Below are 24,542 nucleotides of genomic sequence, written 5' to 3' on the forward strand. Positions count from 1 at the left end.
GACATATGTAAAGGCAAAGAGTTTGGGTAGAGATGTCAGTCGAGGCGGAAGTACAGAGGCAAAGATGTTTTAATGACAGGTGAGGTATGAGCGGCGGCAACTTGAAATTAGTGGAGGTTGAGGCCTGGTGGGTAACAGGAAGAGAGGATATATTGAAGGGCAAGTTCCCATCTCCGGAGTTCTGATAGGTTGGTGTCAGTGGGAAGCATCCAGATAACCCGGACAGTGTAACACTGTGCCAAGATGTGCTGGCCGTGCACCAAGGCATGTTTAGCCACAGAGTGATCCTCATTACCAACAAACACTGTCTGCCTGTATCCATTCATGCGAATGGATAGTTTGTTGCTGGTCATTCCCACATAGAAAGCTTCACGGTGTAGGCAGGTCAGTTGGTAAATAACGTGGGTGCTGTCACACGTGGCTCTGCCTTTGATCGTGTACACCTTCCGGGTTACGGGACTGAAGTAGGTGGTGGTGGGAGGGTGCATGGGACAAGTTTTACACCGGGGGCAGTTACAAGGGTAGGAGCCAGAGGGTAGGGAAGATGGTTTGGGGATTTCATAGGGATGAACCAAGAGGTTACGAACTTGCCCTTCAATACATCCTCTCTTCCTGTTACCCACCAGGCCTCAACCTCCGCTAATTTCAAGTTGCCGCCGCTCATACCTCACCTGTCATTCAACAACTTCTTTGCCTCTGTACTTCCGCCTCGACTGACATCTCTGCCCAAACTCTTTGCCTTTATATATGTCTGCTTGTGTCTGTATATGTGCGGATGGATGTGTGTGTGTGTGTGTGTGTGTGTGTGTGTGTGCGTGCGCGCGCGCGAGTGCGCGCGCGCGAGTGTGCGCGCGCGAGTGTACACCCGTCCTTTTTTCCCCCTAAGGTAAGTCTTTCCACTCGCGAGATTGGAATGACTCCTTACCCTCTCCCTTAAAACCCGCGTCCTTTCGTCTTTCCCTCTCCTTCCCTCTTTCCTGATGAAACAACCATGGGTTGCGAAAGCTTGAATTTTGTGTGTGTGTTTGTGTTTGTTTGTGTGTCTATCAACATACCAACGCTTTCGTTTGGTAATATATATTATCAAACGAAAGTGTGTGTGTGTGTGTGTGTGTGTGTGTGTGTGTGTGAGAGAGAGAGAGAGAGAGAGAGAGAGAGAGAGAGAGAGAGAGAGAGAGCGTGCAGGGGGGGGGGGGGGAGGCTTTTCAAGCAATTCTATTTCTTGTTTTGTTAATTCTATGTCAGTTAAATTGACAAGTCTGTCATGGAACTGATGTTGTTGTGGCAGATCTCATAAGGTGATTCAGTTTTTTATTTTGTGTTTCTTTCCTTTTGTTCATTAGTGTTTCTGTGTAAGACCTGATTTCTTCAGTTATGTCATCGAAATGGGTTGGTGTTTTTAAGAGATTGGCTAATTCTAGGTTTGCTTGGTACAGCTGAAGATTAAGCTGCTGCTGTTTCATATATAGGAAATTAATTTCTTCTTCTAACCACATAATTTCTGCTTTTCTTTTGGCTACTTGTGTTGCAGGTGACTTGCTGTTTATATTGAATTTAACAAAACCATGGGTTATGTTATTACTTAGACAGATTTTGTTAAACTTGACATAAATACAGTTCACCCAAAAATAAAATCCACCATTGAGAGAGAAGAGGAAACGAAGCTTAATTTCTTAGACATTACCATACACAGAATCAACAAAAAACATAATTTTGGAATTTTCAGGAAACCTACAGCCACAGGTACAACCATTCACATCAACTCCAACCACCCCCAAGCACACAAACTCTCAAGTTTCAGACACATGCTACACAGGCTCAATTTCACTGGAAAAACTCGACTACACGCAGAAACTAAATATAATACACTAAATAGCCTACACTAAATAGCCAGAGAGAATGGATACAACACAAAAATGATAAACAAACTGAACAGCAAAATTAAAAAACGAGTTAAAAGAGAACAAACCATCAACAAATCACCAGCTACAACAGAGAACCATGAACACAAGCTCCAGACAAGCACAGGACACCAGGAACACCCTACAAAGAGTACAGCATGGCAAATACATACAGTAACAAAAATGTCCACAGAGTGGAAAACATACTGAAGAAACAAGGGCTACAAATATCATTCCTCACAAATAACACAGTACAGAAGAATCTAAGAACACATCTGCAGACAAATTCTCCAAAGCTGCAATATATCAGTTAACCTGTAGTTCATGCCAGGCCAAACATACAGAAATTTCAAAATGAGGTATTCCGAACACCAACCAAAAAAAATATGGAAACTGCTCTTCAGATCCTCAGAGCAAACAACAGTCTCTATCAAAAACACAGTCTCTATCAAAAACTCACAATAGAGGAGAACTACCACATACAAAAGCGATAATACAGGGAAAGAGAGTCCTGAATAAAAATACAACACTGTGCAACAAAACATTATCTGGAACACTCATTGAAATATACAAAGGTGACTCCCCACAAAAAACGTAACAGAAAAAAAAAAAAATTCTGTTTCCCCCCTCCCCCCCCCTCCACACACCTCTTTCCATCTCTCTCTCTCTCTCTCTCTCTCTCTCTCTCTCTCTCTCACACACACACACACACACACACACACACACATATATTCAAAAGCAGTGCCATAACAAACACAAGACTAGCAATGAACAAGTGAGGAACGACAACAAAACATAACACACCTCACTGAGTGTGTTGTCAGAAGTGTCTGTTCCGATCACATTTTGTGTAAGTGCATGTGAGATGAAGTAGTGAACGGAAATTTATGAAACACTGAGTGAAAACAATGCACTAAATAACAGGTGATTCAGACACCAACCAGGGACACGAAACAGGACGAAAAATGTAAGTACACAAATGTACATAACCTCTGCCCTCGACACAGCTCTCCACAAATACTCACAATTTTCTTGATGGCTAGTTTGCAGATGGCATGCTGTAAAAAATAAAATAAAGGAGCACTAAAATCGATGTATAATAATACAGTTCAGTTAGCGATGAAATTTTAAGGTGAGTGTCTTAACCAAATGAAGCAAATTGCAAATATTGTATTTCTGAGGCCTACACCAGTTAAATTATTACAAACGTGATATTGTACTTTACAGAAATTAAAATTTTACTGACAGAAAATGACGCATTGGTGTCAAAACAAGTGTTGGTAAATTTAAAAATAAACTAATTGTGTTTGCATAAGGCTTCCCCCATGAACCATGGACCTTGCCGTTGGTGGGGAGGCTTGCGTGCCTCAGCGATACAGATGGCCGTACCGTAGGTGCAACCACAACGGAGGGGTATCTGTTGAGAGGCCAGACAAACATGTGGTTCCTGAAGAGGGGCAGCAGCCTTTTCAGTAGTTGCAGGGGCAACAGTCTGGATGATTGACTGATCTGGCCTTGTAACATTAACCAAAACGGCCTTGCTGTGCTGGTACTGCGAACGGGTGAAAGCAAGGGGAATCTACAGCCGTAATTATTCCCGAGGACATGCAGCTTTACATGCAGCTTTACTGTATGATTAAATGATGATGGCGTCCTCTTGGGTAAAATATTCCGGAGGTAAAATAGTCCCCCATTCGGATCTCCGGGCGGGGACTACTCAAGAGGACGTCGTTATCAGGAGAAAGAAAACTGGCATTCTACGGATCGGAGCGTGGAATGTCAGATCCCTTAATCGGGCAGGTAGGTTAGAAAATTTAAAAAGGGAAATGGATAGGTTAAAGTTAGATATAGTGGGAATTAGTGAAGTTCGGTGGCAGGAGGAACAAGACTTTTGGTCAGGTGATTACAGGGTTATAAATACAAAATCAAATAGGGGTAATGCAGGAGTAGGTTTCATAATGAATAAAAAAATAGGAGTGCGGGTTAGCTACTACAAACAGCTTAGTGAATGCATTATTGTGGCCAAGATAGACACAAAGCCCATGCCTACTACAGTAGTACAAGTTTATATGCCAACTAGCTCTGCAGATGCTGAAGAAATTGATGCAATGTATGACGAGATAAAAGAAATTATTCAGGTAGTGAAGGGAGATGAAAATTTAATAGTCATGGGTGACTGGAATTCGTCAGTAGGAAAAGGGAGAGAAGGAAACATAGTAGGTGAATATGGATTGGGGGGAGGAAATGAAAGAGGAAGCCGCCTTGTAGAATTTTGCACAGAGCATAACTTAATCATAGCTAACACTTGGTTCAAGAATCATAAAAGAAGGTTGTACACCTGGAAGAATCCTGGATATACTAAAAGGTATCAGATAGATTATATAATGGTAAGACAGAGATTTAGGAACAAGGTTTTAAACTGTAAGACATTTCCAGGGGCAGATGTGGATTCTGACCACAATCTATTGGTTATGAACTGCAGATTGAAACTGAAGAAACTGCAAAAAGGTGGGAATTTAAGGAGATGGGACCTGGATAAACTGAAAGAACCAGAGGTTGTAGAGAGTTTCAGGGAGAGCATAAGGGAACAATTGACAGGAATGGGGGAAAGAAATACAGTAGAAGAAGAATGGGTAGCTCTGAGGGATGAAGTAGTGAAGGCAGCAGAGGATCAAGTAGGTAAAAAGACGAGGGCTAACAGAAATCCTTGGGTAACAGAAGAAATACTGAATTTAATTGATGAAAGGAGAAAATATAAAAATGCAGTAAATGAAGCAGGCAAAAGGGAATACAAACGTCTCAAAAATGAGATCGACAGAAAGTGCAAAATGGCTAAGCGGGGATGGCTAGAGGACAAATGTAAGGATGTAGAGACTTGTCTCACTAGGGGTAAGATAGATACTGCCTACAGGAAAATTAAAGAGACCTTTGGAGAGAAGAGAACCACTTGTATGAATATCAAGAGCTCAGATGGCAACCCAGTTCTAAGCAAAGAATGGAAGGCAGAAAGGTGGAAGGAGTATATAGAGGGTTTATACAAGGGCGATGTACTTGAGGACAATATTATGGAAATGGAAGAGGATGTAGATGAAGATGAAATGGGAGATAAGATACTGCGTGAAGAGTTTGACAGAGCACTGAAAGACCTGAGTCGAAACAAGGCCCCGGGAGTAGACAACATTCCATTAGAACTACTGATGGCCTTGGGAGAGCCAGTCATGACAAAACTCTACCATCTGCTGAGCAAGATGTATGAGAATACCCACAGACTTCAAGAAGAATACAATAATTCCAATACCAAAGAAAGCAGGTGTTGACAGATGTGAAAATTACCGAACTATCAATTTAATAAGTCACAGCTGCAAAATACTAACGCGAATTCTTTACAGACGAATGGAAAAACTGGTAGAAGCGGACCTTGGGGAAGATCAGTTTGGATTCCGTTGAAATGTTGGAACACGTCAGGCAATACTAACCTTACGACTTATCTTAGAAGAAAGATTAAGAAAAGGCAAATCTACGTTTCTAGCATTTGTAGACTTAGAGAAAGCTTTTGACAATGTTAACTGGAATACTCTCTTTCAAATTCTGAAGGTGGCAGGGGTAAAATGCCGGGGGGGAAGGGTATTTTACAATTTGTACAGAAACCAGATGGCAGTTATAAGAGTCGAGGGGCATGAAAGGTAAGCAGTGGTTGGGAAAGGAGTGAGACAGGGTTGTAGCCTCTCCCCGATGGTATTCAATCTGTATATTGAGCAAGCAGTAAAGGAAACAAAAGAAAAATTTGGAGTAGGTATTAAAATTCATGGAGAAGAAGTAAAAACTTTGAGGTTCGCCGATGACATTGTAATTCTGTCAGAGACAGCAAAGGACTTGGAAGAGCAGTTGAACAGAATGGACAGTGTCTTGAAAGGAGGATATAAGATGAACATCAACAAAAGCAAAACAAGGATAATGGAATGTAGTCAAATTAAATCGGGTGATGCTGAGGGGATTAGATTAGGAAATGAGACACTTAAAGTAGTAAAGGAGTTTTGCTATTTAGGGAGTAAAATAACTGATGATTGTCGAAGTAGAGAGGATATAAAATGTAGACTGGCAATGGCAAGGAAATCGTTTCTGAAGAAGAGAAATTTGTTAACATCGAATAGAGATTTAAGTGTCAGGAAGTCGTTTCTGAAGGTATTTGTATGGAATGTAGCCATGTATGGAAGTGAAACATGGACGATAACCAGTTTGGACAAGAAGAGAATAGAAGCTTTCGAAATGTGGTGCTACAGAAGACTGCTGAAGATAAGGTGGGTAGATCACGTAACTAATGAGGAGGTATTGAATAGGATTGGGGAGAAGAGAAGTTTGTGGCACAACTTGACTAGAAGAAGGGATCGGTTGGTAGGACATGTTTTGAGGCATCAAGGGATCACAAATTTAGCATTGGAGGGCAGCGTGGAGGGTAAGAATCGTAGAGGGAGACCAAGAGATGAATACACTAAGCAGATTCAGAAGGATGTAGGTTGCAGTAGGTACTGGGAGATGAAGAAGCTTGCACAGGATAGAGTAGCATGGAGAGCTGCCTCAAACCAGTCTCAGGACGGAAGACCACAACAACAACAACAACAACAACAAGACTGATTTCCAAAACAACCCAGTTTTTAAATCGCAAACATGGAAGAACATAAAGAGGAGCTTTAAACCATAGTAAAATGAGTAGTTACAGAATTTATTTTATAAAATGCTGATTTCAGTTAAAGTGTGAGTACAAAAATTGCTCACTAATCATACTTATTCCTGAACAATGTCACTTAAGTGAATGGTTTGCAGTATGAAAGTATGTGTTGAAGTGGGTATGTCTGCGATTAGATACATGCGTATGTGCACTCCTTAGATATGTCCATTATTCCTTGTCCCACCTTTATTTTTCTAATGGCATTTCACTTTCTCCGTAGAAACTGGAAATTCTTTGTCCTCTTAAAATAATTCTTTTTCACCCTTGTGACCAAAATATCTAGATGACCTCTTGCATTATATAATTCTTCCAGTTACTTCTTCCATTCATTCATTATTCCTTAATTTTCTGCAATAATAATAATTATTATTATTCATATATTATTATTATTATTATTATTATTCTCATCTTTTATCATTCACATAATGTTCGCTCTCCCATTCGTTCTGTCCAAATTATTTATTCCCCAAGACATTAAATTGTACCTCCCTTTTCTTTCCAGTTTCTGCTTTGGCCATTCTGCTCTAGGTCTAACAGATTGCTTTTGGAGTTCTTTAGAACTGTATATCTTTTCCTTCCTTCTTTTGTGTGGTGTTTTTTTTTATATTTTCTTCTAGCTTCTCCAACATTTCTGTTACTCATAGTTTGACAATCTTTTTCTCTTTAAGACCAATTGTTTCTTCTGCTGTTTTCTGTTCACAGTTTTTCAGACTAACACAATAGTTGTTACTGTTCAAAGAAAAAATCCAAATTGTGTAAAAGATTTACGAATGTTCCCCAGAGCCCTTTCTTTGTGTGTTCTGGACAGGTAGCTCTGTGATTAAGTCAACAAAAGTTAAATGCAGTTTATTCCAAGTACAAAACCCCACTTATTCTTTGTGGGGTAGCTTTCTGCGATTTCCTTTTCACAGCGTGCACAACCACAAGTACTGTTCATCGAATGTTTCATGCGATATTATTGTCAATTGAAAAGATAATTTGTTTTTCATCACAAGCAAAATGTTTTATAAAATGGAATTTTCTGCCCCTATTTGATAGATGTCCAAAATTAGGCTAAATTGGGCTAATGGAACGGAACATTCGACTTAATGATATTTTCTCTCTTGGACATCTGTTTATTATGTTACTACTTACTTAACTTGCCATTCTTGTCCTGGGCCTGTTCTGGTCCATGCCATGTGGTCTTCCATGCTACTGCAATACAGCATCACTGCTAAGTCACTGTGTTTTGTTGTCCTTGTTGAAAAGTGTATTTATAGGCTCTGTATAGTCTCTGCTCCTATTACTGTTGTTCACTGAGCTACATTTTATTCACGGTTACTTTTGCTGATTGAAGAAAGTGTTATGTCATACCAGTAAACCATTACTAATTTAGGACTGCTGGGTTGTACAGGCACATAAAATTCCATTAAAGGGGAAAAATACGTATTGCTTATGATGAAAAACAAAATATTTGTTAAGGCTGTACAAACATTGCTATCTCTTTCTAGGAATGTTTCCTCAATCATCTGTAACAGTTCAGTTGCATCACTCATACCTTTGCCCCCCTGAAGCCAGACTGTTCTTCATGCAATTGTTTCTCAACTTTGATTGCAACTGTCTCTTCTGTTTTGCCAGCAAACTTACACATCTACACATCAGAAAAATAAAATTGAAAAGAAAGGATTGTTGCAAAACATCTTGAAAACTCTCTTATAGAAAACAATATTATAGTTAAAATTCAGTTAGGATTTGAAAAGGGGAAAAATACAATAAATGCTATCAGGGAATTCACTGACAAGATAAGCTCTGCTTTACACAAGGGTAAAAAAGTCACAGGTGTGTTTTGTGATTTGACCAAAGCTTTTGACTCGGTCAATCACTTACTACTTCTACACAAGTTAGAGAGAGATGAGATCGTGGACAGGGCATTGCAGTGGTTCAAACCTTATTTGTCTGAAAGAAAAGAGAGTTGTTCTAAATTGAATGGAAAAAATCATTCTCAGACTGGAAAAAGATTTGTAAAGGGGTCCCGCAGGGCTCAATTTTAAGGGCCTTATCTTTTTCTGCTGTACATAAATGATTTACCTTTAGGTGTTGGTGTTCACTCCATTTTATTCGCAGATTACACCTCGGTTTTAATTGAAAATGACAATTTAGAACAAATTCATGATACTGTGGAAAATATAATGGGAAACATAGAATTGTGGTTTCAGCAAAATGGATTAAAACTCAATGTCACAAAAACACAATTTATGCAGTTCAGTGCTAAAACATCATCAGCATCTCCCATAAAAATTGTGCACAGTGATTAGGAAATGACTGAAGCAAGTTATGTAAAATTTCTCGGTCTAAATCTTGACAAAAATTTAAATTGGAAGGCACATGTAGACTTCTTAGCAAACAAACTCAACAGCCTAGCTTATGGGATGAATGTCTTATCTGGTTCCACCCTTATGGACACCAAGAAGATAGTCTACCACACCTACTTTGAAACTATAATTCGATACGGAATAATTTTCTGGGGAAATTCTACAACAGTCCAAAGTTATTTACACTTCTAAAGAGAATCATAAAAAATGTGTGTGGTCCAAAAAAGGAACATCATGTCATCCATTATTTAAAAAATTAAAAATACTATCTAATTTAAAAATACTATCTAATCCTTCTCTGTACATCTAAGAAACTTTTATTTTCATATATAAAAATCATGGAATGTAAGAACACTCCTCCAATGCGGGAAATTAGAGAACCTCAAACTAGAGATGGACAGAATGGGAACAGACATAATAGGAATATCTGAGATGCGATGGCCTGAACCAGGAGACTTCAGATCAGGAAATTATCGTATCATTCATACAGGTACTAACCAAGGAACAACTGGAATCGGTGGAGTTGGAATAATTCTAAAAGGAAAACTCGGGAATCTAGTCACAGGATATGTGCAATTTAACTCTAGGATAATACTAGTCAAAATTGGAACCAAACCAAAGAACACGGTAATAGTACAAGTCTATATGCCGACATCGGCAGAAGAAGACGATGTAATAGAAACAGTGTATGAAGACATCAACAAAGTTATAAATTATGTTAAAGGTGAAGAGAACTTAATTATAATGGGAGATTGGAATGCTAGTGTTGGAGAAGAGAAAGTTGACGGAATTGTAGGGAAATATGGTCTAGGAGATAGGAACGAAAGAGGAAGCCGGCTAATTGAATTTTGTGCCAAAAACAAGTTGGTCATAGCGAACTCCCTTTTCAACCACCATAAAAGAAGAAGGTACACGTGGAAAGCCCCAGGAGATACTAGAAGACACCAAATCGACTATATATTAGTAAAATCGCGTTTTAAAAACCAAATCAAGGATTGCAGAAGCTACCCGTCTGCGGATATTAATAGTGATCACAACCCTGTAATGATGAAATGCTTACTCAAACTCAAGCGATTAGAGAGAAAAACGAACAAAGTATGGAACAGAGATAACCTAAAGTCTGAAGAACTAGTGATCCCTTATGCACGGAAAACTGATGAGATGGCATCAAACATTATTCCCGGGAGTACTAACGAGGAGTGGAAACAAATCAAAGAAGGCATACATAAAGCAGCAGAAGAATTTATTGGGAAAGCCAAACCTGTAAACAGGAAAGAGTGGATAACACCTGAAATAATTTGTCTAATGGAAGAAAGAAGACTATACAAAAATGCCTCTGACGAGCAAAGCGAAAACAAATATAGAAAGCTTAGAAACCAAATAAACAGAGAATCTAGGAAAGCAAAAGAAAATTACCTCAACAGCATTTGTAAAGAGGTGGAGGAAAACATGGTTAAAGGAAAAACTGACTTGGCCTACAGAACAATAAAACAAAACTTTGCTAAACGGAAAGTAAAATCTTCAGGAACTATAAAGAACAAAGAGGGCAAGGTACTATTTGGATATGACACGCTGAAGAGATGGCAAGAATACATTGAAGAGCTATATCAAGGAGACCCTCTAACAGATAATATGATAGAATTAAGCGAAGAAGTAGAGAAAGAAGAACTAGGGGACACAATTCTGAAAGATGAATTTGAAAAAGCACTAAAAGAATTACCAGATAAGAAAGCGGCAGGTGTTGATGATATACCTTCTGAACTAATTAAGAAATCAGGAGACAAAATGAAAGCTACATTACTGCAACTCATACAGAAAATATACAAAACAGGTGAAGTTCCTGAAGACTATCAGAAATGCATCATATTCCCCATACCTAAGAAAGCATCTACTATGGACTGTGAAAACCATCGAACACTCAGTCTTCTTTCACACGCATCAAAAATTCTAATAAGAATAATTTTGAAAAGAGTTGAAAACCAATTGAATAGCACTCTAAGTGAAGACCAATTCGGTTTTAGAAGCGGTGTAGGGACGAGGGAAGCAATCTTATCTTTAAGACTAATAATTGAGAAACAAATTTCCAAAAACAAACAAGTATTTATAGCCTTCGTAGACCTCGAAAAGGCATTTGACAATGTTGTATGGCCAGAAATGTTTAGAATTCTGAAGAAGGCTGGTCTGAAATATAATGATAGAAGGATAATCTTTAAAATATACCAAAATGAAACAGCCTTAGTTAAGAAGGAAAACAAAGAAGAAACAGCAAGAATAAGGAAAGGAGTGAGACAGGGATGCCCACTATCTCCAGTAATTTTCAACGCATATATCCAAGAAGCAATAGATAAAATAAGAGAGAATATTGAAGTAGGAATAAAACTTAACGGAATGAAAATAGATATGTTGCGATATGCAGATGATATCGCCATAATTACAGAAAGGAAAGAAGATTTAGAAGCCGCACTCAATGAAATGGAAAACACCTTAAAAGAACAGTATGGAATGAAAATAAATAAGAAAAAGACTAAAGTGATGGTGAGTGGCGCCCTGAACTACAATGAACCCATACGAATAACAATAAAGGGAGAGAAACTAGGGCAGGTTACAGAATTTAACTACTTAGGTAGCAAAATAACAGCAGATGGAAGGAGCAAAAGTGACATTAAAAACAGAATACAACTTGCCAAAATAGCATTCAATGGAAAAAGAAACTTACTGACGAGTAGAAATGTTAGTTTAGACGTAAGAAAGAGAGTCATGAAAACCTATGTGTGGAGTACAGCCCTTTACGGATGTGAAACTTGGACTAGTGGAAAAGAAGAAAAGAGAAGATTAGAGGCATTCGAAATGTGGTGCTACCGGAGAATGGAAAAAATCAGCTGGCGAGACAAGGCTACAAACGAAGATGTCCTCAGAAGAGTGAAAGAAAACAGATCTCTTTGGCGAAATATACAGAAAAGAAGAATAACCTTCATAGGTCACATTTTACGGCATAACAATTTCATTAAGAGAATATTAGAAGGAATCATTGAAGGAAGAACTCGCCGAGGACGACCTAGATTAAGCTACATTCAACAAGTAATAAATGACATCGGGTGCCAGACCTATGCAGATATGAAGAAGAAAGTTGACAAAAGAACGGAATGGCGTGCTGCTGCCAACCAACCTGTGGGTTGATAACCGAAGAAGAAGATAAAAATCAAAACTCGATTGACAATTTTCATTTCAACCACAATTACATTACTCGTCACAGTCACAGTTTCAAACTTATCTCTCACAATTTAAAACTTTACACTCAAACACCATTGTATAAGGGATTAAAAATTTACAATAAATTAAATATCACAAATCTGTTAAATATGGAATTTGACCCATTAAAAATATTGCTATTTAATACACTAGTGGAAAAATGTTATTATACAATTGAAGAATTCATTCAGGACAGTTAGGCAATTTGAAATGAAAAGAAGCAGTAAAGATTGTGTATTGTATAATAAATTGTTAACATATTGTATAAATTGTATTCAGAAATGCCTGCTTAAATATGTTAATTGTTACACCCTTATTTTCCTAAAGTAATTTGACGGATCTTCAGTCCAAAAATCTTTCATTTGTAACTGTACGTTATGAGATGAATAAACTACATACTACATTGTACATTCCTTTGAAACACCCGAGACAGCCAGTATAAGGCTATAACAGATTCTTTTCCCTGTTTTATTCAGAATGAGTAACATATCTCATCTAACAAATTGTTGACTAGATATTTATTAAAACTTTAATTTTCTTTTGTATTCATTCTTTTCATGGAATGAATGAATGTGTGTGTGTGTGTGTGTGTGTGTGTGTGTGCGTGCGTGCGTGCGCGTGTGTGTGTGTGTGTGTGTGTGTTCTTTTAGTTTCATGCCAAGGAAATGTATTAATTATATAAATACTTGAAAACAACAGAGTTATTGTAAACAAACCTCTGTTCTTAAAGTAATCATTATCTTTGAAAATATTAGTGTAATCAAGTAAATATCGAGATACCAATGGAACATAAACAGAAGCTGTTTAACTAACTAGTAAACTAGCAGCTTTTCAGACTAATGGCTTTCCTTTTAATTTATTAGTTTACAGTAAGCACAACTAGTACTAACCAATGTAAGTTGCAATCTGTGCATGGTATTACAAGTAAACCAAGTTTCTGTGGTTTCATTGTCTTTCGATAATGCACATCTTGACTTGGTCCACTTCCCAGAAGGTTGTTGTTCTTAATATAATGTACAAAACACAATTACTGGATGAATGAATATTAACAGATACACACAGGTTTCCAATAATGATTGACACAATCTCTCTAGAAGTAGTACTGTGACTTAAAGATTGACACATTCTTATTCTCATTAGATCACAAGAAGGTAATTTGACATTATTGGTTTCTGCCGTCACTCTTGTAGTTGTGCCACACATTAATTAATCCATGCCAATAAATAGTGTGACACTGTTCAAAGTGTCATCCTATTCTCTGATTAATTTGTTCAAATATGATTTTATCTAAAAAAGATTACAACAATGATTTTATATAAAAAAGATTGCAAAAATGAATTATTTTTGCAGTTTGCTGGATAATTTATCCCGGGAGCCACATTTTACAGAAGGTGATATTTGCTTGGAGTGTGGAATTAAATTTGGAGTGAGTGTTCATAAACATCACTGGTAAGTAACAATTCCAAAGTTAAAGTGGATTGGTAACCTATTTATGATGCATTAGAATTGACTAGCAAATTTATCCAAAATTATAATTTATCTTTTAGCTACAATAGTGAACAGAACATGTGTTATTCTGTAGCATGCTTGCACACAAAAACATGCCATGGGCTAACCTTTTAATGCCTGCTGTCCCTGGATTCCATAAATGTTTCTCTGTGAAGGCAATATTTGATTTCATACACTCAAATGTGATCTTCTCACGGTTCTTGTTTATACAGGGTGTTACAAAAAGGTACGGCCAAACTTTTAGGAAACATTCCTCACACACAAATAAAGAAAATATGTTATGTGGACATGTGTCCGGAATCGCTTAATTTCCATGTTAGAACTCATTTTAGTTTCGTCAGTATGTACTGTACTTCCTCTATTCACCGCCAGTTGGCCCAATTGAAGGAAGGTAATGTTGACATCGGTGCTTGTGTTGACATGCGACTCATTGCTCTACAGTACTAGCATCAAGCACATCAGTACGTAGCATCAACAGGTTAGTGTTCATCACAAACGTGGTTTTGCAGTCAGTGCAATGTTTACAAATGCGGAGTTGGCAGATGCCCATTTGATGTATGGATTAGCACGGGGCAATAGCCGTGGCGCGGTACGTTTGTATCGAGACAGATTTCCAGAACGAAGGTGTCCCGACAGAAAGACGTTCAAAGCAATTGATCGGCGTCTTAGGGAGCACGGAACATTCCAGCCTATGACTCGTGACTGGGGAAGACCTAGAACGACAAGGACACCTGCAATGGACGAGGCAATTCTTTGTGCAGTTGATGATAACCCTAATGTCAGCGTCAGAGAAGTTGCTGCTGTACAAGGTAACGTTGACCACTTCACTGTATGGAGAGTGCTATGGGAGAACCAGTTCTTTCCTTACCATGTACAGCGTCTGCCGGCACTATCAGCAGCTGATTGGCCTCCACGGGTACGCTTCTGCGAATGGTTCATCCAACAATGTGTCAATCCTCATTTCAGTACAAATGTTCTCTTTACGGATGAGGCTTCATTCCAGCGTGATCAAATTGTAAATTTTCACAATCAACATGTGTGGGCTGACGAGAATCCGCACGCAATTGTGCGATCACAACATCAACACAGATTTTCTGTGAATGTTTGGGCAGGCATTGTTGGTGATGTCTTGATTGGGCCCCATGTTCTTCCACCTACGCTCAATGGAGCACGTTATCATGATTTCATACGGGATACTCTACCTGTGCTGCTAGAACATGTGCCTTTACAAGTATGACACAACATGTGGTTCATGCACGATGGAGCTCCTGCACATTTCAGTTGAAGTGTTCGTATGCTTCTCAACAACAGATTCGCTGACTGATGAATTGGTAGAGGCGGACCAATTCCATGGCCTCCACGCTCTCCTGACCTCAACCCTCTTGACTTTCATTTATGGGGGCATTTGAAAGCTCTTGTCTACGCAACTCCGGTACCAAATATAGAGACTCTTCGTGCTCGTATTGTGGACAGCTGTGATACAATACGCCATTCTCCAGGGCTGCAACAGTGCATCAGGGATTCCATGTGACGGAGGGTGGATGCATGTACGGAGGACATTTTGAACATTTCCTGTAACAAAGTGTTTGAAGTCACGCTGGTACGTTCTGTTGCTGTGTGTTTCCATTCCATGATTAATGTGATTTGAAGAGAAGTAATAAAATGAGCTCTAACATGGAAAGTAAGCGTTTCCGGACATATGTCCACATAACATATTTTCTTTCTTTGCGTGTGACGAATGTTTCCTGAAAGTTTGGCCGTACCTTTTTGTAACACCCTGTATACAACACAATATTCTGCCAGGGAAACAAAAATGATATGGCATTAATTGCCTTCTCCTTGCATGGATAGTCATACCTTAACAACAGAATGGGCTCATATTAGCGAATGATACAATAGCAATAAGATTAAATTCATGATGGGAGAAAACTAAATGTGGTGAGCCACGAAGTTTGATGCTTTGCCAACTTCTGTTCTTGGTCTACATACATCATTTACCTGTGGAATTGGTGGACTCTAAAAAAACTGTAATGTTTCTTAATGAAGTAACTATAGTAGAGGGTCCAAACACATACATAACAGACATAGTTGGGAGAATAATGGAACAGACTTACAATTGGTTCACGGACAGTAGCTTAACTCTGTTCGTACAGAAAGTCATATTATAGAAACTCGTATTATCGGAATGACTTACAGGTACCAGAAATAGAGACCAGTGGGCATACACTGAATGAGGCTCCAAGTGTGAAGTTCTTCCAGATAAACAGTAAATGTAGGGGACACCAGCCTGTGGATGACTCAACCAGGAAGCTCAGTTCTGGCCATTTTACCCGTAGAAATCTCTCACTCTGTGTTGGCCTTTAGAAAGAATTTCTAGCACACTTTCCTGCACCTCCTGTGAAACAAAGTGCTTATTCTACTGAGGTAGATAGAAAGATTATTGTGAGAAATTTATAACCAAATATTTTGCAGTAGCCCCTTCAGGAACATAGGAATTCTTACACATACATTGAACACATTGACTCTTTCATGGTATTTGTCATTAATAGCAGGTGTTAATTTATGATGAAATTTGTAGCACCACTCCCGAGCTCGTGATCTTATCGGTTGTACCCTAGCTGACTGGGAAACCATGGCATGGCCAGGTGAGTTCTGTTTCCCATTGGTAAAAGTTGATGGTAGGGTTCAAGTGTGCTGCAGACCCCACAAAGCTACGGACCCAAGTTGCCAACAAGGCACTATGCAAGCTAGTGGTGGCACCATAATAGTGTGGGCTGTGTTCACATGGAATGTAGTGGTCCTGTGGTCCAACTGAACCACTTGTTCACTGGAAGTGGTTATGTTCAGCTATTTGGAGACCAGTTGCAGCCATTCATGGGCTTCATGTTCCCAAACAACTGAATTTTTATGGATGACAATGCACCCTGTCACCGTATCACAATTGTGTTCGTTATTGATTTGAACAACATTCTGGACAATTTGAGTGAATGATTTGGCTTCCCAGAAGATCTGACGTGACTCTCATCAAACATTTATGGGACACAATCAAGAGGTCAGTTCACGCACAGTATAGTGTATTGGCAACACTTTTGCAATTATCGATGGCTTTAGAGGCAGCATGTCTCAGTATTTCTGCAGAGGACTTCCAATGACTTGTTGAAACCATGCCATGTCACATTACTGCACTATGCCAGGCAAAAGGGGGCCTGACATGATATTAGCAGGTATCCCATGACTTGTCATGTAGGTGTAAATGCTTCCTATTACATGGACCCCGCTCCCCCCCTCCCCCCAATCAGCCGAATCATAAAAATTCCATTCTCTGGATCCGATCCCTCCTTCACAATGACCTTCACCTTTTCAGATTTTGCCAGTGCCTGGCCCTCACAAACCTGGTACAGCAAAAACACAGCTCCATGGCACAGGCATCCCAGAGCCACCTCTGTTTCCTCCTCAAGATACTGCTACCATGCAATCCCTGCTTCAAACATCATATCTTTGAAATTGAATTCATTACTCTCCAGGTGCAGGAGGAGCATTCCAGACACCACCTTCATAAGTTACCTAACCTGCTGACATCCACCTCAGGGCACTAGTATTTATCCTCTATCCTATCCATAGTGTTCCTCCTCATCAGCCTGTAATAGTACCCAAACCTTGTCTAGCTGACATTTCAAACTTGCCACATCCCCCAAAACTCCCTATCCACACTCCACCAAATAAAGCTGAAACATTCCTGTAATGCTGTTGTTAACCTTTCCACTAAAATCATCAGCCCCACAGATGTTAGTTCTATCCAAAGGCTTCATCTTTAGCACTACACCAAATTTAACCACGTTGGACTTGTCAAAGATCTATTCTCCTTCTCCTGATCTTTGCAGTGGAAATGCTTCTTTGGCATCATTCCCTCCAACCAAAGCAAACATAATGCCAACATTGAACCATGCATCTCCCAGTTCATATCACCATCCAACCAAACATCATCACCCCCCCCCCCTTCCGACCCACCCATCCATCCTGTGTCACTTTCCAGGAATTCCATACCTCCAATTTGGCCTCACTATCCTTCTCCAGGTCCCTTCCCCGGAGTACCAACCTTTCAGCAGAAGAAAGGACAGCTATACAAAACCTCAAAACAAATCCTTATCTAATTATCCTACCTGCAGATGAAAGTTCACCTCTGTTGTTAAGAATTGCATACCTAGCAGAAAGCCTCTGTCAGTTATGTGTCTCCTCCATGTATGAAATTTGCCATAGTGGTACTATCCTAGAAGTCCCACATAGCCTCCAATTCTGTAATTAAAGCCTTAGGTTCTTCCCTGAATCCATTTTCCTCCTCACCTCTGAAACACTGCACACCCAACTTCTACATGGTCCCCAAAAATCCACAAACCCAATGATCCTCGATGACCCATTGTAGCTATTTATTGTGCCCCCACTGGAAGAATTTCGGCCCTCGTTGACCAATGCCTCCAATTAACTGGACATAATCTAGCCTCCCATATCAAAGATATCAACAACTTACTTCACTGAGTCTCCACTGTCCCCAGCCCCTTACGTCCTGAATCCCTACCCGTAACTGTTGACCTACTTATTGTACACCAACACACACCTCATCCCCATGGCCTTAGTGCTATTACAGTGTTACATTTCCCAAAGTCTTTCAGACTCCATTCCTCATACAATGTACTAACTTTATCACAACTTAATACTACTCACCTTTGAAAGAAAGGTATTCAAAAAAGTCCGTGCGGCACAGCTATGGGCATGCACATGCCATCCTCCTTTGCCATCCTGTTTGTGGGCTTTCTAGGGAAGTCCTTTCTAGCCTCCCAAAACTCCAAACTCCCAGTTTGTTTCAGGTTCATTGATGATATCTTCATGATCTGGACTCAGGGCCAACACACCCAGTCCTCATTCCTTCACAACCTCAGCACTTTCTCTCCCATCCACTTCACCTGGTCTTCCTCAACTCTATGTGGCGCCTTCCTGGCCTTTCAACTCCTCTTCTCTTATGGCTCCGTCTACACCTCTATCCCACGTTAAACCCAACAACCACTAACAGCTGCCATCACTTCCACCTCAAAAAATCCCACTGCTTATCTGCAGTGACAAGAACTCCCTTGCCCATTATACTGAGGATCTCATCAGGGCCTTCACAGATAGGCATTATCCCCCAGGTTTTGTCTGCAAACAGATTTCCCATCCCATTTCCTCCACAAAGCCCCTATCCTCATACCATCCCAAAGAACCTGCTACAAAGGAGTGCCACCTTCATCACCCCGTATCCCTCTAGACTGGAGCAAATAAACCATGCCCTTAGTCAGAGCTTTGATTACCTTTCATCATGCCATGAAATTATGGACATCCTACTGAAGATCCTTCCCACCCCTCCTAAAGTGGTGTTCCATCGTTCAAGCAAACCTCCACAACATCCTAGTCCATCGCTATGCCACTTCCAACCCAAACCCGAAACCCTTGCCACAGGAGTCATGTCCTTGTGGAAGACCTACATGCAAGACCTGCACAGTCCCCCCACCCAGTAAATCCCACTTCAGTTCTGTCACATGCTTATCCTACCCCATCAGAGGCTGGGCCACCTGTGAAAGGAGCTCTCATATACCAGCTCTGCTGCAATCATTGCACAGCTTCTTATATTGGTATGACTACCAACCAGCTGTCCACAAGGTTGAACGGCCAATGCTGAAATTGTGGCGAAGGGCAAAGTAGACCACACAGTGACACAACATGCAGCTGAACATAACATGCATGATGTCATTGGCTGCTTCATAAATCAGGCCATCGGGATCCTCACCTCCACCACCTTCTTTTCGGAACATCACAGATGCAAGTTATCCTTACAACAAATTCTCCACTCCCAAAATTATCCCAGCCTCAACCTATGGTAACCTATTGTCTTCATACCCTCCACCCAACAGTTTCCACCCCCTATGTCCTAACACCTCCTCCCTATTCTTGTCCCCAAACCCTCTTTGTATGCTGCCCTCTGCCAACACACCTGGTCGTCTTTTCCCCTTCTCTGCCCCACAGGCTCCCGATGATACACCATTGGCAACCTAACCCCTGCACACTCTGCCAGACAGATCACTTCTCTCCCCCAACCCCTTATCCGGCTATCCTTCCCCCTTCTCCACTTAATCCAGGTTGTTGCTTCTGTTCTATGTGAGATAGTTGTATTCCGGTGTGAGCTGCTGGGGCTGGTGGTCATGTGTGCATGAGGTGTGCTTGCTTGTGTGAATGAATGTTGTGTGTGTGTTTCCTTTTCTAAAGAGGGCTTTGGCCAAAAGATAATGAGTAAATGTTTTTTCATTGTGCCTGTCTGCAACTCAAATGCCATCTTCATGGTGAGTAGTAATCTATCTTTTCATTATGTTGGTGATATTTCAACTTGGAGTTTCTATCATTTAATTTTCAACATCCATCACTAGCATTCAGAATGGAGTTTTGTAGTTGGTGAAAAGTCAATAGAACTTCCCAGTAGACTTCAAGCAGGAAACTGAAAGTCCTGCAACAGTCAAAACTGAAGTAAAAGACAAATCACTTTGTATGAGGGACATCCACAGGTGCGAGAATATATTTCAACTGATGAAAACTGCAACTGCTGCGTTAAAATCACCCATGACTAGTTCTGCAGCGTTATAGTCGCATCTTCAAGTGACAAACCGGTACCTTTCAATACATAATGTTCTTACAATAACTGTAAGGGTAAATAATAGAAGACCCCTATCCTCCTGCACTAAATTGACATCATAAAATATGAAACCATCATCAGTAAAATAACTAGAGGAACTAGAGCAGAACTTAAAACATCGGAGGAATGTGCTACATCCTCTCTGGAACTGCAGCCAGCCTACTAGTGCAACCGATATTGAATAAGTGGGCCCTGTCCGCAGAAGAATGCTCAGCAGTGCATGCACAGAACCAGAGGAATCAACATAGTCGGCTAGAGGGCTCAGACAGTAACAAACAATTAGGTTTAACTTTTGTCAAACAAATGGCATGCCGCTGACCTAGTTTGAATTTCGCGCGACCTTGGTGTTAACAGTGAAACTGCTGTCACATTTTCAGCATTGTTTGAAATAATCGGTCGAGCTGCGCGGCTTCCTTCTGCGCCACCTAGGATCGAAGCCTACACCTGTGAGCTGAATAGGCTTTGTTCCTAGGTGGCGTTGCTTCCTTTGACAGTCGGCGGAATACCCTTTGTCGCCTGCACCATTACTGTTTCCGTAACTATCCTGCGCGGTGTGAGGTTTGGCTCGTGTATCTCAATGCATCCTTATAGTGATGACTATAATTATAGTCTTATAATTACAGACTTTATGAGGAAGACTTGACTGCAGTATGAAGCAGTTCCTCATTAGTGACAAACATCGAGACAGCAGTGGTCTGTCAACTGGAGGAGAGGAGGGAGATACTCCAAAAGCGAAAACAAGGAGGTATGATGAGAACTCTTTATTGCTAGGCTTCACAGAAACTACAAACATGTTCGCAGTGTGTAGGTTGTTTAATGATTTTAGCTGCTGATAGCATGAAACCTAACAAGTTAAAGAGACATCTGGAAACCAAACATCCAGAATTAACAGGAAAACCAAATTTTTTTTTGTCAGGAAACTAAATGTTTTATCATCTACCCAGAGGAACTTTGCTAAAACAATGAATGTGACATCTAAGGCCTTCTAAGCCTCTTACCAGATTCCTCATAGTGTTGTTAAATGCAAGAAACCACACAAGGTTGCGGAAACTCTGGTTTTACCAGCAGCGATTGATATAGTATCAACAATGTTTGGCGACTCATGTGCTCAACAGTTGAAAAGTATTACTGTCTCTAATGACAGTGCATAGAAGAATTTTAGACATTTTTGACGATTTACTTGAGCAGTTAATCGATAAATTGCCCAACATCTATTTTGCATTTCAAGTGGACGCAGCAACTGACAGTCATAAAGATGCTCATTTGATTGCTTATGCTCATTTTGTTGATGAATTTAACATTTGAGATGAATTTCTTTTCTGTGAGCCGATACTGAAAACAGCTGCAGCTGAAAGCCTTTTGGACATGCTCAATACTTCTTTTAATCAAAACAGTATAACATGGAATAGGTACATTGGAGTATGCACAGACGGAGTGTGCTCTATGTCTGGAATTTGTGGTGGATTGCAAGCCAAAGTTAAAGCTGTAGCTCCTGATGCTGTATGGATACTGCATGATACGTCGGGAGGCTATGGCCGCTAAAGAACTTAATCCACCCCTTCATGAAGTTCTGCAAACAGTTATACCAACAGCTAATATTATTAAGGCAAAATCTATACCTTCAAGGCTTTTGAAAGTGCTATGTGTGGAGATGGGTGCTGAACACACTCAGTTGCTCTTTTTTAGTAATGCTCGATGGCTTTCAAGGGGTAAAGTATTGGAAAGAATTTTAACTGAGGAATGAGGTATCCTCTGTTCAGCAAACTGTTTCAGCAATGGAGATTTTTTACTTAAAATGGCTTACCTCACTGGTATTTTTGAGAAACTAAATATTCTTAACACTTCACTTCAAGGTAATCGGGCAAATGTACTATCTTTGAATGAAAAGGTGAATGTGTTCATAAAGAAATTAGAGCTGTGGCAAAACCGAATGGAGAGTGGCATACTAGATATGTTCCCTCCTCCAGTGTCACTGTTAGAGGATACAGATAATCTGATACTTCCAATAGTGATAAAAGCTTGCTTTCTTCATCATCTTGCAACATTAAAAGTTCACTTTGAGAAATATTTCAGCAACGATTTTGATAAATTTAATTGGGTTAAAAATCCATTCATAAATGCACATGGACCATCATTTCTAAATATAGAAGAACAAGAACAACTTATTGAAATCACTTGTGATACTTCACTGAAGAGTAAATTTAATGAAGTGTCTTTGTTGGAATTTTGGATACGTATTAGCAAGGACTTCCCAATGCTAAGCCAAAATGCAATGAAGTTCCTGATTCCTTTTGCAGCAAAATACTTGTGTGAGACTGGATTTTCAGATTTGTCAGCTATGAAGTTGAACTACAGTTCAAAGCTAAATGTAAACAAAGAACTCGAGTGGTTCTTTCTGCTATTCCTCCACATCTTGAGAAACTTTGTTCTCAAAAGCAAGCTCATCCATTACACTGAACTTTTTAATTTAAATTTCTATTGTTCTTGTAACTCTTGTTTGCTGAATTGTGAATAACATTCATATCATAGTTTTTGAAAAAAAAGAAAATGTGATGAAGATAACAAATTTGTTCCGTATTTTCATTATAATAAATCATGTTATTTTTGGCTTCTGCTGCATAAAATCTTTTTAAATTGAGTTTGGTAAACAAAATAACCTCCCCTCCATGAACCATGGACCTTGCCGTTGGTGGGGAGGCTTGCGTGCCTCAGCGATACAGATGCCGTACCGTAGGTACAACCACAACAGAGGGGTATCTGTTGAGAGGCAAGACAAACATGTGGTTCCTGAAGAGGGGCAGCAGCCTTTTCGGTACTTGCAGGGGCAACAGTCTGGATGATTGACTGATCTGGCCTTGTAACATTAACCAAAACGGCCTTGCTGTGCTGGTACTGCGAACGGCTGAAAGCAAGGGGAAACTATAGCCGTAATTTTTCCCGAGGACATGCAGCTTTACTGTATGATTAAATGATGATAGCGTCCTCTTGGGTAAAATATTCCGGAGGTAAAATAGTCCCCCATTCGGATCTCCGGGCGGGGACTACTCAAGAGGATGTCGTTATCAGGAGAAAGAAAACTGGCGTTCTACGGATCGGAGCGTGGAATGTCAGATCCCTTAATCGGGCAGGTAGGTTAGAAAATTTAAAAAGGGAAATGGATAGGTTAAAGTTAGATATAGTGGGAATTAGTGAAGTACGGTGGCAGGAGGAACAAGACTTTTGGTCAGGTGAATACGGGGTTATAAATACAAAATCAAATAGGGGTAATGCAGGAGTAGGTTTAATAATGAATAAAAAAATAGGAGTGCGGGTTAGCTACTACAAACAGCTTAGTGAACGCATTATTGTGGCCAAGATAGACACAAAGCCCATGCCTACTACAGTAGTACAAGTTTATATGCCAACTAGCTCTGCAGATGATGAAGAAATAGATGAAATGTATGACGAGATAAAAGAAATTATTCAGGTAGTGAAGGGAGACGAAAATTTAATAGTCATGGGTGACTGGAATTCGTCAGTAGGAAAAGGGAGAGAAGGAAACATAGTAAGTGAATATGGATTGGGGGGAAGAAATGAAAGAGGAAGCCACCTTGTAGAATTTTGCACAGAGCATGACTTAATCATAGCTAACACTTGGTTCAAGAATCATAAAAGAATGTTGTATACCTGGAAGAATCCTGGAGATACTAAAAGGTATCAGATAGATTATATAATGGTAAGACAGCGTTTTAGGAACCAGATTTTAAATTGTAAGACATTTCCAGGGGCAGATGTGGACTCTAACCACAATCTATTGGTTATGAACCGTAGATTAAAACTGAAGAAACTGCAAAAAGATGGGAATTTGAGGAGATGGGACCTGGATAAACTGACTATACCAGAGGTTGTAGAGAGTTTCAGGGAGAGCATAAGGGAACAATTGACAGGAATGGGGGAAAGAAATACAGTCGAAGAGGAATGGGTAGCTCTGAGGGATGAAGTAGTGAAGGCAGCAGAGGATCGAGTAGGTAAAAAGACGAGGGCTAATAGAAATCCTTGGGTAACAGAAGAAATACTGAATTTAATTGATGAAAGGAGAAAATATAAAAATGCAG

General features: G+C 39.9%; 1 protein-coding gene across 2 annotated transcripts in view; it reads left to right on the plus strand.

Moving 5' to 3' along the window:
- Window positions 1-24,542, plus strand: part of LOC126203252 (rabankyrin-5) — a 621,526-nt gene that overhangs the window by 588,673 nt on the left and 8,311 nt on the right. For both annotated transcript variants that reach the window (XM_049937508.1, XM_049937507.1), the window contains exon 22: window positions 13,578-13,676. In XM_049937508.1, the coding sequence (XP_049793465.1) occupies window positions 13,578-13,676 (99 nt within the window). The remainder of the gene's footprint in view (window positions 1-13,577; window positions 13,677-24,542) is intronic.

Source organism: Schistocerca nitens, chromosome 9 (assembly GCF_023898315.1).
Source record: "Schistocerca nitens isolate TAMUIC-IGC-003100 chromosome 9, iqSchNite1.1, whole genome shotgun sequence".
NCBI lineage: Eukaryota > Metazoa > Arthropoda > Insecta > Orthoptera > Acrididae > Schistocerca > Schistocerca nitens.